Source organism: Diabrotica undecimpunctata, chromosome 1, assembly GCF_040954645.1.
Source record: "Diabrotica undecimpunctata isolate CICGRU chromosome 1, icDiaUnde3, whole genome shotgun sequence".
In the NCBI taxonomy this organism is placed as follows: domain Eukaryota; kingdom Metazoa; phylum Arthropoda; class Insecta; order Coleoptera; family Chrysomelidae; genus Diabrotica; species Diabrotica undecimpunctata.
The window spans coordinates 11370558-11389789 of NC_092803.1; the positions used below are offsets into that span (position 1 = coordinate 11370558).

General features: G+C 32.6%; 1 protein-coding gene across 6 annotated transcripts in view; it reads left to right on the top strand.

Moving 5' to 3' along the window:
* Nucleotides 1–19232, top strand: part of LOC140444608 (anoctamin-2-like) — a 74231-nt gene extending 54999 nt beyond the window's left edge. For 5 of the 6 annotated variants that reach the window (XM_072536375.1, XM_072536371.1, XM_072536382.1 and 2 more), the window contains 4 exons: nt 991–1243; nt 3401–3782; nt 4667–4929; nt 10874–19232. In XM_072536375.1, the coding sequence (XP_072392476.1) occupies nt 991–1243; nt 3401–3782; nt 4667–4929; nt 10874–10989 (1014 nt within the window). In that variant the 3' untranslated portion in view covers nt 10990–19232. Of the gene's footprint in view, nt 1–990; nt 1244–3400; nt 3783–4666; nt 4930–5714; nt 5824–10873 lie in introns of all 6 variants that reach the window. The other variant, XM_072536378.1, reaches the window with a different exon arrangement.

The following is a 19232-nucleotide window of genomic DNA, read 5'->3' on the forward strand; positions in this document are numbered from 1 at the left end:
TATGTCTATAGACCAGCAGTGGGCGCATACAGGTTGACGATGATGTTGATTTTATTTAAGATATTTTAACAAAACAGTATGAATAATAATTAGAACCGAATATGCATTGGATGAAAGATTTTTTTCTCCATAATGAAGCAACGTGGTACGTTTGTACTTTTCATACTTATGAAGAATATGAAGAATATTCACATCAAGAATATGAAGTAAGTAGTAGCAAGCAAGAAGTGTAGGTATCACCTGGAACTGACATCAAGTTGCATTAAATAGGACCGAATGAGGGAATGTTAGTAAGTTCAAGGGTCAATTTGGGCCGAAGCACCAAAAATAATGATCAAGGTTGATGATAAAAGGAGCCCAGGTCGTCACAGAACTTCTTGGCTGAAAGACCTAATCAACAGAAAATCAGTACACAAAGTTCAGACAGCGCTGCTGATTGCAAATTTTCGATAGGACAGGGCAAGCTAAAAGGAGAAGGCATATGTAACACGATGCTGTAAAATCTGGGCGTTTGATGAGATTTATATTCGAAACAAATATCAAAGTTCTTTTTAACATAGAGTCGAAGCCTGACCTGGTTCCGAAATTGTTAAGGAAATAAATAAGGAAATAAACTTGTAAGATTTTCTGGCCCATCGTTCAATACCTTCTCCAGAAATTTGAGACGTTTGACGACTATACCGTAACAGAAGTCCTAGCAATTCTAAGTTTAAGACTAAACATATTAAAATAGACAAGTTCGCGAGCTGTTGTAAATAAAACATTTTTTTTTCACTCTGAAAAACGCATCTGTAGAAGAATAAATAAGATGCGAACAGTGGAAATTTAAATAAGCTATTTTCTTACACTTTTTTAGCGGCTCAGGAGATGAACAATCGAAAATAGTAAGACTGGTGAAGAAAATAGTAGTAGTAAAATATAATAATTAGTGTTTTTATGAAGCATAAATATATATAATACAGTAATAATAAGTAGGTACCCATTTTTTAGTGCAATCCTGGTGGTTGTCTTATGGAACTAACCATGCAATTGGCCATCATCATGATCGGCAACCAAGCGGTCAACAACGTCATGGAAACGCTTATACCGTTATGTCTAAAGATGTACAAAACTTTCATTGTTACTACCGGTATTGAAAAGACTAAAACTGACGAAGTGACCTTAATAAGCTGCAATCAGTGGACGGAAGATTACAAGTTGACCGAAGCTGAAAGTAGTTTATTTAGCGAATATTTAGAGATGGGTAAGTAAGATTTTCACCAGCTGTTTAGTATATTATTTTACTCGCAATTCTCATTGTTGGGATTATGGAACTTTTCAAATAATCCATTCCCATACCTATTTTTTGTTTAAACTTATATAATATATTATTAACTATTATTTTTTTGGTGTATTTTAATATTATAACTACAGTATAATTCTTGAATATGTTGCCTGTGTAGTCCATTTCAATTTAGATAAAACGAAATAAGAATACAATCAATTTATTCTACCATGGACGACCGATTTCGCATACTATAATTTGCTATGCATCGTCAGGTCAACGATACATGGCAAATGATGACGATATAAGGATTATTATTCAAAACATGTTTTCTCAAAAATTTAATAATAATTTTTGTATCGGCATCATTTAGTTTGCCATGTACTGTTGACCTGAGGATGCATAGAAAATTATAGTATGCGAAACCGGTCGTCGGTAGTAGAATACTTTGATTGTGAGTAAGTCTTATTCTTATTTCTCTTTACCTATATATATTTACCGTATAATATTGATATAGCACAATTCTGAACTAATCATGGGCCGAGGATACTTGTACACAATTTCTCTGTTTTTGTTATTTTCCTGTTGCCCTTTTTCTCTCTGGGGACGCGTATTGAAGTACGAAAGGTAAAACCTAGGTTTTGTCAATTTTTTAGGTTAATAACCTACTGATTATTTAATTTATTGCAGTTTCAGTTTCAGGAGCGGTAGGCTTAAAAATGAACTACAGTAAAACAAAAATACTGAGCCGAGTCCAGACAAATATGAAAATATAAAATCATACCATAGAAAATGTTGAACATTATGTATATCTAGGTCATGTCATCAAACTAGGAAAACCAAATCAAGATGCTGAAATTAAAAGAAGAACACAACTGGCATGGGGTGCTTTCGGCAAACTAGCATATATCTTGAAAAACACCTCCATTCCTGTAAACTTAAAGAAAAAGGTGTATAAGACATGCATACTACCAGTTTGTACCTACGGCTTGGAGACAGTAGCCCTTACCAAAAAATCTGCTAAAAAATTAGAAACAACGCAAAGAGCAATGGAACGAATCATGCTTGGAATATCACTGAGAGACAAGATTAGAAACACCGAGATAATACGTAGAACGAAGATTAGGGATATTGTGGAAAAATATAGCCCGATATAATGACAACAGGTGGACACGGAGAACTCTAGAATGGAGACCAAGGACGACAACAAGAAGCATGGGAAGACCTCAAAAAAGATGGGTAGATGACAGAAGAGCAGTGGCAGGCAAACAGTGGATTAGATTGGCGCAAGATAGAGAAAGATGAAAGCAATTGGGAGAGACCTACATTCAGGAGTGGATGGAAAATGGTTGACAAAGAAGAAGAAGATTATTTAATTATCTCGGAAAACACTTACTTTCAAAATTGAAGGATGCATTCACAAAATCATTCTCTAACTCAGGAGTCAGCAACCAGCGGATCACGGGCCGCATGCGGCTTGTAAGTTACTACAGGCATTATTACAGTTATTACATCGCAGGCATTAATCAAAAAGATTGGCCGGTTTTAAAATAATCTCACAAAGATTTTCCAAATCCCGTTTGCAGTTGATATTGATGTTGTACCGAGCAATTTGCAAGTGAACATAGTAGATTTATACAGCACTATCACCCACAAAACGGAATTTAAGGAAAGGACTAACTTGATACACTTCTACAAAAGTTTCGTTTGTAACTTCAAGGACTTAAAAAAGTTTGCCCAGACTTTTCCAATTCTTCATCTTCTTTAGGTGATTTCTCAGACATTAAAAAAATTTCAAATCAAATACTACTTCAAAAGTCGCATTAGCTTTATAAGTCTTTCTATAAAGGTCTTCCTATGTTTATAAGTCTTCTTTTATTTTGTAAATTAAAATAAGAGTAACAATAAAATTAGTTTTATCTTAAGAAACTGTGTTTATTAGATGAAATATGGCACCAATATCCTCATAACATCTGTGGCTCTTATATAAGAAATAGTTGTTACCGATCAGTGCTCTAACTGATGGCTTTGATTTGTCTCGTACCTTAAACTTGAGTGACGACTATGTTTATTTTATTTCATTTTAGTATAAAAATTGTTTTGATGTTCGTTTTAATAATGTATATTTGTTTATAGTACTCCAGTATGGATTCATTACCATTTTCGTGACAGCATTCCCGTTAGCTCCACTTCTAGCTCTTATCAACAACGTCCTGGAAATGAGACTGGACGCCAAAAAGTTCATAAAATATTACAGAAGACCAGTGCCTCAACGCGTCAAAAATATCGGAGTATGGTATTCCATTCTAGCGTTTATCGGCAGACTGTCAGTGGCTTCCAATGCGTTTATTATCGCGTTTTCATCACATTTTATTCCCAAACTAGTTTATAAGCTGAAGATTTCCGGAGACCATACAGAAAATGGGTATTTGGAGCACAGTTTAGCATACTTCAATACCTCGCATTTTCCTGCGGGTTCGGAGCCTGCGCATCCAGCCTTTAACGTTTCTGTCTGTAGGTAAGTAAACTGTCTTTATGTTTAATAATGTTTTTACTGTTCATTTCCTCTCTACAGCATTAATTATCCTTCCTTCACTTTATAGCCTTATTTAAATGTATCAGTTGCGAGTATACGAGAAACATTGTTCTGAAGCTATTTTCTTGTGGCATTTTAAATTCATTTATATTTAAATGGGAATAAGCCACAATTAAAGGTTAAAATACGTTTATTGACGTTTCAATTTCCACTTCGGAAATCGTTCTCAAAATACAAACATTAGTAAATTTACTAATGTTTGTATTTTGAGAACGATTTCCGAAGTGGAAATTGAAACGTCAATAAACGTATTTTAACCTTTAATTGTGGCTTATTCCCATTTAAATATAAATTAATTTATACGAGAAACTTCTACTAACTTATAGAAACATATCGACTGTCACTGAGTTATCGAACAGCTGTTCTAGATATGTACTATCCGGCGGTGACTAATCAAAGATTTACATTATACGGTTCGGAGGTTTGGGATGTTACCAAAGCTAGTAAAAACAATCTTATGACGACAAACATACACTATTTAAGATGAAATTGTCTTAAATCAAAACTAGAAAGGGCCAGAAACGAGCAGAAGTTAGATGAAATGAAGCTATATCGTAATATAGGCGGAGATCGAGAAAGGACAGTTGATATGGTTCGGATACGGTAAGTGTATGTCAGACGCCGGATGGTTCTGAAGAATATTAGAATGGATTTTCCCTGAGAAAAGAAAGAAGAAGTTGGCAATAACGTACGATAGAAGAGCATGGAACATGGAAACGTAGTAACTGGCTTTTGCAGTGTTTGATTGATCTTTTATTATTGAACGAAAAACTTTCTTCTTAATTTTCATTTTATTTATTTTACAGGTACAACGAATACAGAAACCACTACAGCTTCGACGACGAGACCCGGTACAAAAGACCTCTCATCTACTGGCACATCCTGGCAGCACGTCTAGCCTTCATCGTGGCTTACCAGAACTTGGTAAGCTTTGTGATGACAGCTGTCCAATGGATGATACCGGACATCAGCAGGAAGCTGAACGACAGAATCAAGCGAGAAGCCTACAGAACTAATGAAATAATCATTCACAATGAAACACAAAGGGCGAGACAAAGAAAGGCATCCAGTAAGTGTTAACTTTGGTTTTTATAGATTCATTTTGGTTATTTCGTGGTAGGTTTCCAGGATGGTGTTAGAATAACCACGGTTCTTAAAGCATGTCTTTTTTTATTTAACTTTATCGTCGATGATTTTATTATGGAATCTCTTGAATCCAATAAAATTTTTCTTCAATAGATTGCTCGGAATTTGCTTCCCCTACAGGAAAAATATGGCAAATGAGTCAAATGAAAAATAAAAATGTACGAGAATAGAAGAGAATGAACTAAGAGAGAAAATATTAGAATAAACTGAAATAAAGATATGGAAGCTGGATATATCTATGAAAATATCAAATCATAGAAGATAATCATACAATATGATCAATATTCTAAATTATAGGATATAAATAAAAATTAAAACTAATGATAGCCACCAAATATATTATATATATATATATATATATATATATATATATATATTTACGACATTAAGACTGAATAAATTGAAGACGACTTCTGTGAAAGAACCTTGTGGAACTCTAGCTTGATTAACAGAACTTTTATAATCGTGTTTGACTTCATAAAAAGTATTTTATAAAAAGCATTTTTCTCCCATGAGAATTCGAAGAGTTACATTATATAGACTACAATTTCTTATGAATTCTTAAGTGAACAACCAAGAAATATTTAACAAGTATTTGTGCACTTATTTGTGCACTTTTCTTGTCCCTGGACAGAACACTATATATGTAATTTTTTTTAATTGTTTAATATTATTTGATTATTTAAGGAAACGTTTCAATTTTTTTAGACAGCAGCGCAAGCACATTACCGGAATCAAAAATTGACCCCCAAACAGGCATTCCACATTTCGATGTAATGCCCAATATACTTTAACTGTTTTTGTGGTGGTAATTTTGGTAAGGTGATCATTATATCGGGCAAACTCGCTTTACATTGTACAAACTGCTTTATTAACATAGGGCTGGCTTTATTATATACGAAAACAACCTAGATGTTAAGCTGGAAGCTACAAAAAGGGACGCAAATAATTTTATTTACAAAAAGGTGCTTAAAGCGTAAATTTTTTATAGTTCATGATTTAATTAGTGAATTTGATTAGGTAGGTAAATTAAACGAAATAAAACTAGCATTAAGCTATTCTTAATAAAGGTAATATATTTATTTATTTAGCTTATAGTATTTCAATGCCTATGGAACTGAATAAATATAAAAGCTTCTAGTTAATATTGCAAACAAACATTAAGATTCTTTAGATAATTTATTTTATTTGACGTCTTAAATAGAAAATCTTCAATGAAGACGTGTTTGGACTTAAATATATTCTTATGGTGAAGATATTAATGTGCCCTACTTGAAATTTGGTGTAACACCAGGTTGTGCACAGTCAATTCAAACTAGCAAGTCTTTCAGTTACGTAAGGCGTATTGTTGTTGGGTTCGGCTGAAACCATTCGTCAATTTGTTTGTTACGTTGAGTTAGATTTTTGTATCCATTTCTACAGCTTTTATTGGTAGTTTTCTAGAGATAAGCCAAGTTTTTTGTTGGGTTTTTATTATGAATATAATATTTTCAATATAGTTTCTTATTAAGTATCTTTTTCTAGGTGTTTGTCAACGCATTGGGCCAGTGAAATGACCCTTAGTACTGGAAATTATTGAGTCTTCATGATGTTATTTAATTGGGCTTCAAGCTTTTTTACATGAGCGTTATTCAGCCATACTTCTTTGCAATACTCACTTGCTGAGAAAACGGGAGCTAGGGCTGAAGATCTGTGTGAGAATGATCCAAATAGTTTCTGGTCTTTAACCTCTCGTTAAGTTTAGTTGGTATCTCTTTAAGGCATTCATTCCAATGGGTGACAAAAGGCGTGTCATATTGATCTAAAACCTGCTTAGTGCTTGTTTGATTTTAATAGCTTTATGCAATATTTCATTTATTTTATATAGAATTGGACTTGTTCTGGTGTGGATTAATCTGTCTAGTAATTTATATATTATAGACTATAAACCAACCGGGTTTACAGTATTTTGTATAATTATTACTGTAATATTTGCTTTAATTTATTTACAGTCTTCTAATACTAACACTAAAAACACAATCAATTTGTAATATTTATTAACTTATCGGTACAAATTTATTTTATCGACCAACTTTATACAATAGAAATATTCTTTTCTTTATTAGAAGCCACAGTTAGAATGCAGTGTTGGTCTTACGGCGCGCAGCGATACCGCTCATTTCGGCACAGTGGTAGGTGTGTGGTAGTTTGGCGATAGACTGAGAAATCAGGACCGTACGCGCTTCGTTTCAAAAATCTTTACTCATTAATTTAACTGACATAAATAAGAGAATCATCCTTTGAATCATCTCCTATATTAATTATCACCGGTTCAATAAATATAGTCTTCTGCAGGTCATCATGCAGGGTAGAGTCGATGGCAAAAAGGGAATAGGTAGAAAGAGGAAGTCATGGCTGCGAAATATTCGAGACAGGACAAACATGACTGTAGACGAATTATTCCACGTTGCAAAAGGCAGAGAAACTTTTAGAAATGTTGTCGCCAAAATACGTTAATGGAGACGGCATAGGAAGAAGAAGAAGGTTCAATTTCTTCCTGCAAATTGTCCACCGCAAACATTTTTTCTTCTACTTTCTTGACGTGGTTCACATAATAATTATGCCACTGCTCTTTTGATACTCGTTGGTAAGCTTCTTTTATCAACGGTGCTACCGTTTTTTTAATCGACGTTGTTTGAAGCCACATACCTTTTCACTTAAATCCACTCCATCTCAATCGGGTTCAGCTCGCAATGGTAAGGCGGCAGTCTCAAAATCTTAACGCCATATTTTTCCGCAATTGTTTCAATTTTGTTCTTGTCGTACTCATCTCTAAATGCTGCCGCAGTATCCGGTATTTCACTTTTAGGTAATCTTCCTCGATATTCTTTTAGATTAGCCAATTCTTGATTTGCCTTTTGTTCCGCAATTTTTTCAGGAAAACAAATTTTTAGGAGTGGTATGACACGTTATCCAAAACGACAACGTTTTCCTTGTCTTTCGACTAGTTTGGAATTAACGTCTTCTCAAACCATTCGTCATATAGATCCCCGTCCATTTCGTCGTGGTAATCAGCGCTTTCCCTCTTGACAAAGAAAGTTAATTCGGCCCATGCCACAAAACCAGTTTCGCTTACATTATGAAGAACAAACCGAGGACCTCCTTGGGTTGGAGCTTTCAGTCCAGTAGAGAGCCCTTTTATGAAGGCATCTCGTGGATTCTTGATCGTTGTGTCCCTCCATTCCTTTTTGACTGAAGCACCGACGTTAGTCCAAGACTCATCGATATTAACAAGGTTTACATTATCCTTCTTTCTCAATGTTTTTATTTGTCTGAGGTACTTGTGTCTCCAGGATATGATATCTTTTCTTTCCATCATTATTGAATCTCGACCTCTTTTACCATATTCAAAACTCATATCATTTAGTAGCCTACGAAATGTGGTTTTTGAAAAAGCTCTGTTCATTATGCCGGTTTGCATATTTTGTACCGGTTTCAGTTCGCCTTGCTGGGCCTCTTCGCGGTCATAAATTTTGCGAACACTCACACCGCACATTTTCGAAACTTTTTCCACAGTAATAGTTAAGCTGTCACCATTTTTTAAGTTCAGATGATAGTTCAATACATTTAACACCACACGTTAAACTTGCACACTAAAAGTCATACCCTTCTACATTTAGGATAATGCTTCATATTGATCCTGATCACTGCTGTTTCACGAAGTATATCCTCATTCAGGTGACTCACGTTACCTACTGGATTTTGACCCGTTTTCTCCCATTGTAGTAAGATTTCATGGTTCCTGGAGTCACTTTCTGTTTCCAATATAATCTAGGTTATTTAATGGATGTCTGTTTTCATAACAACCTGCTCCTGGACGTAAAAGCTAATGGTGTTGATAATTACAGTATCTACATATTCTGGATATAGCATTGAAAGCCCTTCTTATGCAGTTGGCAAATATTGCACCACCGTTTTTCCTTTATGGCCTTGATTTTTTCTCGAATATCCTGACTAAAAAGCTATCCACAATAGCTTGCAGAATAAACAGAGTATTTTTGTTTACATTTTTTGTTCTAACTTCTGCGTTAACTTATATGTCGGCGAGAATACCCCAAATGGTTAAAAATGTGGGGTTAATTTGATCTTCAAGCTAACCCTTGAATGTTTCACAGGTTATAAACACCCTTTCTGGAGACTTACTGATATAAAAGAAAATCGACTCCAAAACAGGATAGATTTCTTGTTTTTTCGCTCTTACGTCATCGTTGAAAAATTTGACAATGACAAGTGGAGTGTAAGTTACGAGCAAAATAGAGATATCCAAAGGGTTTGTGTAGACAAAGGACCCAAGCAAGGATGCTGTGTGTCCCCGACTTTGTTTAAGATCTACTTGGAGCAAGCGCTGAAGACGTGGAAAAGGAAATGTAGTGGTATGGAAATCTCTCTAAACGACACCACATTGTACATACTATGCTTTGCAGACTATCAAACAGTGTTAACTTAGAACTACGAAGATCTGTAACATATGTCACCCAAACTTCTTCAGGAATATCAGAAATGGGACTTAGAAGTAAATGTCAAAATAATACACATAAGCAATTACGACAATTTGGATGAAGAGATTAAACACAGAAATAACCAAGGAAGACAAGTCATTCGACAATTGAACAGCATACTGTGATATAAAACAATTTCGAAAGAAAATAAACACTAAGAATCTATAATAACATTGTATTGTATTGTTATATATGGAAGCGAAATATGGCCACTGAAGGAGAAAGCCATAAACACTTTGGAAGCTACAGAAATAGATTTTATTGAAGGAGAGCGGCTGGTAAATCAAGATTAGACGAGTAAGAGTAAGAAACGAGAGGACATCAGAATTAACCAACTAAGATGGTACGGGCACGTACAAAGAATGGATGACAGCAGAATCCCAAAAAAAGTATTAAACTGGACATCACACTGAGGACGAAAGAAGGGCAGACCGATTAAGCTGGAGAAAATGAGTTGACAAGTACATAAAAGCGAGAGGAATAGAAGAGTACCTTCTGAATGACCGAGACCAATGGAAACTGGAAATCAGCGTGAGGACAGCTGATCGGAAAAGAAAAGAAGTACATGTACATTGGGAATACTTATATTAGAAAATAACCACTATACTCTGCCGAAATAAAAGTTATATCTAAAAATCTCTTAAAAAAGTTTTTTGTAGCGGAAATTTGATGTTGCCCTAAAAATACGATTATCAGTATTGGTTAACAAATTCTTTATCTCCTACAATATGAGTGATAATTAAATGATTACCTTTACCAGCTGGAAAATTTAAATCCAGTAGGCAAACCTTCAGTAAACGCCTGTCAATCATTTGTAATAAAAAATCTACTTAACGAACATGGCACTTGAAAAAGAAGAAACAGCAAACTATCTAGATAAAGGAATTTTTTGTAAAAATATGTCACTACAATAATATGTGACCTATTATACAATAATTGAGCTATGCAACATAGTGCGCAGAACATTTTACAATGGTATTTCTTCTTGGGGATCAACTATTTGCACTTGTAAACTGTTCTAGTAGCTAGACAGCTTTTGTTTTCTTGCGAAATATGCTACCGTGTGTAAATGATGCCACAAAAGAAGACGTATCTAACAAAATAGTTTAGAAATTTGGAAAATATTCATTTATTGACAGAAAATACCCAAAATTCATTTATATATGCAAGTGCCTAAACATCCGATGCTTAAATAGCACTCATTTCATTAATGACATTACTATGAGTTTTGTTATAATTAGAATAAGTACAGGAAGAATCAACACTGTATATTTTTTATTTTATATCTAATACAATAATAATACATACTTATGATTTTATTTATTTTAGTGAAAAAGAAGAGGGATTCCATGATGTCAACGTCCACTGTCTACTACGATGCCATCAACGGAGATGTAGGCACTGAAGAAGATCCCGTACGAAGTGCAATGTACTATGATATTTAGCAATAATTATTTTAAAATAATTGTGATTTTGTATAAAAACGTGGCCTTTAATCTTGCCTTACTTCGTAGGGTAACTAGTCGAAAGGGGTTGAAGAAAGACGTAAACAGGGTGTACATCATATTAATCAAAAGATCAACAATCTTTAGAATCAAATTCGATGCTTGAAATGACGTAAGGATGTTAATACAGTACAGTGCACTCATCTTTTTCATGCCGTTTAGTCTACTAATTTATTTAGTAATCGATATAAATCATTCATTTTTCCACTTGTGATGTTACTGTCGGAATATCAGAGGATTTTGGTGTCTTCCTCTCTTATCCTATAGACTGCGCCAAGTCTAATGTTTATACAAACTTATAATCGACAAAAAGAGAAGTTCGTGTGTATTTGTTAGTCGTTAAACATTAAAATTGGAACTATTATATTGTACCAAACATCTCTATCGAAGTGGTTTTTTTTTGGAACATTTTTTGATAGTTTCTATAAAGTTTAAATACAGCTCACCTATTGTATCGTGACCTTCTTCTTTCTTCTTTATGTGCCGTCTTCTACCGAAGGTTGGCGACCATCAAACGATAGGTTTCTCTTTCTGTTCGCAGCTTCTGGTATTTGAAACCATTCTCTCAAGTTTCTCAGCCAGGATTTCTTCTTTCTGCCCAGACCTCTTCTACCTTCAATCTTGCCTTCTACGATAAGCTGTAGCAGATTTTACTTATCATTACGGAACACATGGCCCAGGTATGACGCTTTCCTACTTTTAACAGTTGTTAACAGTTACGTGACCGGTGGAAGAAATAGTATCTGCTCAAGTGTAGGTCAGTGTACACAAGACGAAGTATTTCGGAAAAGAAATGTAGATTTAAAAACTTCTTCGAACACTCCTTTCTGACACATATGGTGCAGTATTTCGTACTACTTAAACTCCTGTTTTTTTATTCTACATACACATATTTAAAAACATAATTTCTCTAGGTTGACTCGATAAAAATTATTTGCAGTGTACTGTTACATTTAAATAATTACTGATAACATATCATATAGCTACATCATTTTTTACCAATTTTAATGATAGTAGATATCCTATACTTTAATTACGAGTTTATTTACCGTCCCGTAGATTGGGATCAGTTGCTATATTCTTTTGCAATAATTGCATAGTTGGAATTATATTTGTATAAGCACTCGGTTCAACGTACAAGTAACAAGGTTCAAGACAATGACCTTTTTAATGAATTAACGTTCTATTTGCGAGCTTATAACTTGGGGTTGAACTCTTTTTAATGTGTAGTCTAACAGAATATTTACATCAATAGAGACCTTTAAGTCATTTCGTGAAGTTTACGTCGAATGTACTAATTTGGGAGCTATCAATAAATGGGAATTATATTATATTCGAAAATATACTTCGAATTTATACATTGATCCTTCGAGCCACTATGAATTTTATTTAAAGCTTGAAAAACAGTCAAAGTAATACTTATAGGAATTTACTGTGTATCTTGCTGGAGAGGCTTGTCAGGACTCTCGTTACAGTAGGTGAGCTGTTCTTTTTACTTGATTCTTTATTAGTTGATCATCCTGTTTAAATATCGTGCAATTTTTGCAGAACTTCTTGTGGTAGTTACATCTAAATGGCAAATATTAATGTTGCTTTAGCTTTTGTTTCGTTATATGTAGCAATGTTACTGTGGTATATTTCCAATAATTCTCGAATTCTATTAACTAAAATTGATATTTATTATAAAGCAAATTGTTATAATTGAGTGTATATTATATGATATGTTATACGTACGCTGAAAAAAATATATTTCGAATATTAAAAGCAAAATGAAGATCTGATATTGTCTATTACCCTTATATTCGTTAATTTCAACGTTATTATTTATTATGCATTTTCTTTTGACAGTACATAGACTGAGTACTCATTAATATTGTTGTAATTGAATATCAAGGGTGTTCTGTAAGTTTTATACTGGGATAATGTTGTCCATTCATAAAATATTATCATTTGTCCTCACGCGGAACTTAAAATCTTTATAGAGATATTTATGTTCTTCTACTGTATTCTTATTAGATTGGTTTTTCGTTAATCGCACTATTTTTGTGTAGTCATCTTTTCCAGGTCTTAGCTTCTCCTAAAATGATTTTTAGTCCTTTTAGAGCATAAATTAAACAACAAATATCTAATTTATATCAAATCAAGCTGAAATTAAAAGCAATGTAGTTAAGGTACTATCAGTAATTCCTCTTCCAAATTTGGACCGTCTCTTGATTAGACAACCCTCATGTGTATTCATGTTTATATTTTAGTATAATTATATATAGCTTTTGAGGAGAAGAATATGCTGTTGTTCACCATATCTCAAGTACTCAACATACCCAGAGTCGAAAATGAATTTATTGTTGGTGACATTCACGCACAGTAACTTAAGTTCTACCCAGAACTTAAGAGATGAAAGATAAATGGACTTTATCGATCTGGTCGCTCGGGTTGTCGACCATTATCGTGTTCTTTCGGCTGTTACTGGGAATTACTGTTACTACATGCTTTATTATAATCCCAGATCATTATCATCCAAGTTATGTTCCGCAGATGATTTGACATTTTATGATCATTTACGCGATCAAATGCATTTTCGAAATATACAAAGCAAAGAGGAAAAATGCTGGAATTGATCATGGCGTTTTGCAATATTACTTAGAGAGAAAACAGGTTTGTCGTGATCACTTCGCCTTTAAATGCGAACTGGTCGCACTTTACTTCTCTATACTTTTTGTATAAAATGGTGAAAGATATTTGATGCCTATCTTAAACCACCTTGCACCGCATATAATATGATATAATAAACTTGCAATAAAAGGATGACTAGAAGGATATCGTTTACAAAATGTTATTTGTATTTTTAAAATTTGTTTTTCCTGCGATTGTAGGACACCATAACATTTATAAAGATTAGACGCTTGCGCTACATAGACTATGTCGAACGGATGCAGAAGAATGAAATATCAAAAAAAATAATAAGACATTCGCCAGTAGGGTGAAGGTCAAAAGAAAGACCTAAATGGAACAAGTGGAACAACATCTGAAACCTCTAAAGATTGTCAATTGGAAAAACAAAGCAAGGAACACAATGGCGGGAAACCACGGAACAAGCTAAATCTCACAAAGAGTTGTCGAGGTTATGATGATACTAATGGTTGTAGCACACTCTTCTACTTTTGCACAAAGTAGCGACCCACTGATAGGATGTTTTTATCTTTTGGTTGCTTGAACTACTTTAACATACATGTACCTATTAATGTCAGGATTTTTTGATCTACGAACTCTTCTTCATAGTTCTAAATTCTGTAAAATTTTATCCATATTGGTCAACAATGTTTAGAGGTATGTGCCAGTATTCCAAATTCTTCTAGGTGATATTTTAGCATTCCAATAACAAGTCCAATAAAAATTTTAAGTATTAGAGAAGCGCATTAGAGAAACAGTATTTGAATGATAAAGAGACATTTGTAGAGTAAATGGTAATATAAGAAATACTCATGAACTGTTGAAAACATTAGTAAAAAGTTATGTTGTGTTAAGACCGCTGGAATGAACCAAAATGCCTTTACAAAATTAAAGATGGAAACCAAATAGACGAACATAACAATGAATTAAACAAGAATGCAGCTTTCTTTCAAAAGTCAAAGTCTTTCACCTTTGGGTGCGCTGGTGCAAGTAGTGGGAGATTCGATTCGACCCAATGTTTTTACCTTGTTTAGGCTCTGTGCCTCTTCAAGGAAGGGGTATTTCTTTTTTTTTTCGGAGTAAGGGGGGTATGGTAAACGTGATGTCGAATGCTTGTGGAGATGTAGGTGATTGCTAAAAAGCTGGGGTTCCGAAGGTGGCGTGTGTGGTGTGGACGATATGGTGAAGCGCACAAGAAGAATTGTTGGTGAAAAAGGCCAATCAAATCGCAGGAGGTACTTTAGGGGTTACCAGCCATACTAGGAACGGCTCTTTATCAGCGTTTGGGAACCCTGGTGAGTATTTGCCCTCGGCGATTGCAAGGCGTCTTTAAAATTTGTTTGGCTCGATTTTTCGAGCCTGTAATGATTCGAAGGCCATACCTCCTGCTGGGGGATAGGATTCTGTCCTTAATCGGTGAAAGTTAGTGGGGAGACTGATCAAATAATTCAGTGGAGTAGATATTATATCAGTATAAAACTTTTTACACCGTTCATTCTGTGAAACTTAGTAGCAATTTTTCTGTTAAAAGTAGTACTAGTCACATTTTACATACTTTTGGACAAGACAGTACGAAAATTAACAATCTTGATATACTTTTTATATTTACTTTGATTTTACCTACTTATTTTATTTTATTAACATGTTGCGGGTAGCCACATTCTCTTGTTAAATATTAAATATTTATTGACAGGATTTCACAACTGTCAGCTAAACCGTATTATCTCCAAAACTGTTATACTTAAGTGGTAAAAGTTGGCAGTTCGTGCAGATCCTGTAGGAGTGTATTTTATAGTAAATGTTAGAAAATAGAGTATTTAATGTTTTTATGAATGTTAATGTTAAATTTTTGAAACTTAAATAATATATTTACTGAATTAGATGGTTATAGGTAAATATTTTGAAAAATAATGAGCTATAATGAATGATTTTTACGTAATTTTTCATTTTAATTTTGTAATCAATAGTACTAAACCAATTTTAACTGACAGGTGGATGATCTTAAGAGTTATAGGATAGTTTCTGACTAATACGACCCTATAGGACTTATATTGCAATCTAAGCTGGAGCAAATTAATAAATAAATAATTTATTAGCATTAAATAAATAATTATATAATTTGTGGCTTATTCCTAACATAATATTTGATAAATGTTGAGAAGTCAACATGAAACAATTTGAGAACAATACTGCTTTAACATTAGTTCATTATTTTTCTATTTATGTATTTTTTTATTTATAAGTTAAAATTTATTATTTATTAGCATTTTAGTCAATTATTTGGTAGTCTGTGTTAAAACGTTCAAAACTACTAGTACCTACAGTTGAACAGTAAACAATCGTTTTATCTAGTTGAGATGAATAAAACAGCCATTTGTTTTAGGTTTGGTTTTCTGACACTCTCCAGACGTACATATAATTTTGATTCCTCTTAAAACAGACTGTTTTTGACGTTTCAATCAATTTTTAGCGGTTCCTAGATGGTCGATATTATATAAGTTGCCCAATCATTGCTATAGTGTAATAATACTGGATATTATGAGCACAAGAAGTATATTCTCTCAACCAGGATTTAAACCCAGGTACCCAGGTGTACCATAGATTATCATTGTGTTACATTACAGAATTTAAAAAATTAAATACTCTTCTTTTTGTTATTTTGTGCTATAACTAATAATGTAATTAGTCATTATTGTATAGTAAAGTTATATTTGCAATATATTCTCCATCTAGGGACCGCATTAGATAAATTAACCACTTTGTCAAATATTTTATTGTGTATTAACATTATTTGTTCTTCTTTTTCATCGTTAAAATACAGAAACGCAAATTCTTGTAGTAAGAAAATAATACAAGGACTTAATACACGAGTTAGGAATATTAGAAGGATTAATATTTTCAAATTGGGAAAACATAAACGGAATACAGAACATTGAACTCTTCAGGCATTCTCTTTACCACTAAAGCACAACCTAATTATCGCTATTGTGCGTAGTTTGTAGTTCTTTGGATATTAAACGATTGTCTAATATATTCTCTCACACAGATTTTCATATTTACGGTTAAGAGAAAGAAAGGAAGACAAAAGAAGATTTGTTTTTGAATATATTGAGGTGTAATAGTATTTTGTTTCTTTCTGCTTTAACTACTAATGCCATGGTTGGATAACCTATCGACATTATTGTTCAATAGATTTAAAGCTCATCATGGGAAAAGTAAAGTAAAAATAGAAGAAATAAAACCCTTTAAGCACTTTAAAAGACACTGCATGGTACAATGGTCCTATATAGTTAATATTGCCATCAAACTATTGCAAAATTGTTGCTGTTGCGCAATAATTATTACAGTCGTGTAGATATTGTTTACTATATTTTGTTACTCAGATTTGGATATGTATTTTTGATATAAAGGAAAAAGAAGACATAATATATTACACGTAGGTGTATATTTCAGTTTTCTAGCATTATTGAATTTGAAACATAAAGATTAGAGCAATAAAATAAAAAGAACTGCACTACTTATTTGTTATTGTTTTTGTTATAAGTAAGAATATAATGTCCACATACATAATATTGTATTCCATGTAGGTGCATCATCAAAGGTATTGTGAAATATTTTTGTTTAATAAATTGATCATACTATTGCTCGTCTAGGGACCGCTTTATATAAATATATGACTATATCAAATCGTAGTATGAACAAAATTAATTTTTTCTTCTTTTTATCAATAAAATATGGAAACTTATTTTATATTTTATAAGTACAAAGAGGAATGTGAAGTTTTAATAGCTGTATAAGGATTAATGAACATTAGGATTGATATTTTCAAGATAGGATAAGTAAATTAAATATTAACAGTTTTAGAAAACAGGTAAAGGAAAAATAGAAGAAAGTAAACCCTCCAGGTACAATAACATTTAAATGGGTCTAAATGGTAAATAGTGCCATGAAAATATTGCACAAATATGGTTATTATGGTTATTGTGCAATAATAATATTCTCTTTATCCGATTTTTATATTTATTGTAAATGTTGTAGAATATATTGAGCCTTAGCACAATTTATTAAGATTATAGAATGCCAAAGCAAAAATAATTGGCATAGAATAGTTATACTAATAATGAAAATACTCAACTAACTTGAATAATGCCACTTGTAGGTTAACTTTTAAAAGATTTTGTGCAATAAATTTGTGCCATCTACTGATCTTAATATTAAGTATGTAGAATACTCTGTAATACATGTTAAATCATATATTAAATGAAATTTTCTTTCTTCTCTTTTATCATGAAACATCTAAACTCAAAATGATATAATACTAAAAGTAATGTAAAGAATTAATCCCTGTCTAATACAAGGATTAATATTTACAAAGTGGAAAAGTACTATAAAAATGGTAGAAAATAAATTCTGAACCTATAATGGAATCTCTAAGATATGATTAAAATTAAGCGGTCCCAGAAGGTCAATATTGTTATCAATTTATTGCACAATTGTTTGCTAATTTGCAGTAATAGTTGCAGTCGTGGTGATTTTAAAGACTCTTTTATAATTCGCGGTCTATTTTGATCGAAATATTTAATAAATTTAATCTAGTGTCCAGTAAATTCTCCAGAAAATTACTATGATGTTCATATTTTTTAAGATATGATATTTTCAATGACAAGAATATGAAATATGCACTTATAAGGTTATAAAATGATTTGATTAATATTTGTATAGAATATTGGTTCAATGCAACAAACTGCTATATGGATTGTTTAAAAGCTTAAAAGAGTAGTTTTAACAGCTTGATTTAAATCCAAAAATGTCACTCAAGATTATTCTTTTTTATATGTCAGCATTTACTTTTTCAATCACCAGAGACACAGTAACTTTTAGCCGCGTGTTCTTAGTAATGAGGCACGTATATTATATAATAAAATGTTAAAATTAATTTGTTCGGCCTTTATTAAAAATCAGTTGACTTTTTAGTAAATATTATATTTAGTTATATTTTTAATAGATTTCTGTTTTTTGACTTTAAATTATCGTAATGTGTGATGGCGCATATCTGTTTGACAGCTGTCAATGTCTTACCATCTGGTATGTTTTGACATATAACCTAACAAAAGTTTCTGTTCCCATTGTTAGCGTTGAATTTATATTTAAACTTCAATAATAGAATTTATTTCTAAAAAAAAACTATTATAAATGTAATGTATGGAAATAAGCAAAAATCGCCTTATAACTTCAATTAGAAATGGGAATTACTGAAATTTAACTATATTTTTCTTGTGTAAAACTAGACGTTCTGGAGCGAATCACAATCAAGCAGGTGGGCAATTTAATCTACTCTTTTTAGTTTGTAAAGATTCCAGAATCTCATTACATATTATATATTTTATATAAACTACTGTTTTATGTTAATCGTACTTATGATCTGACAATTTTGCATTTACTTTTGTATTGCTAATTGGACGAGGAGGTTTTTATACAACTTTAAATTTTAATAAAATGTTTTAATAAAACTA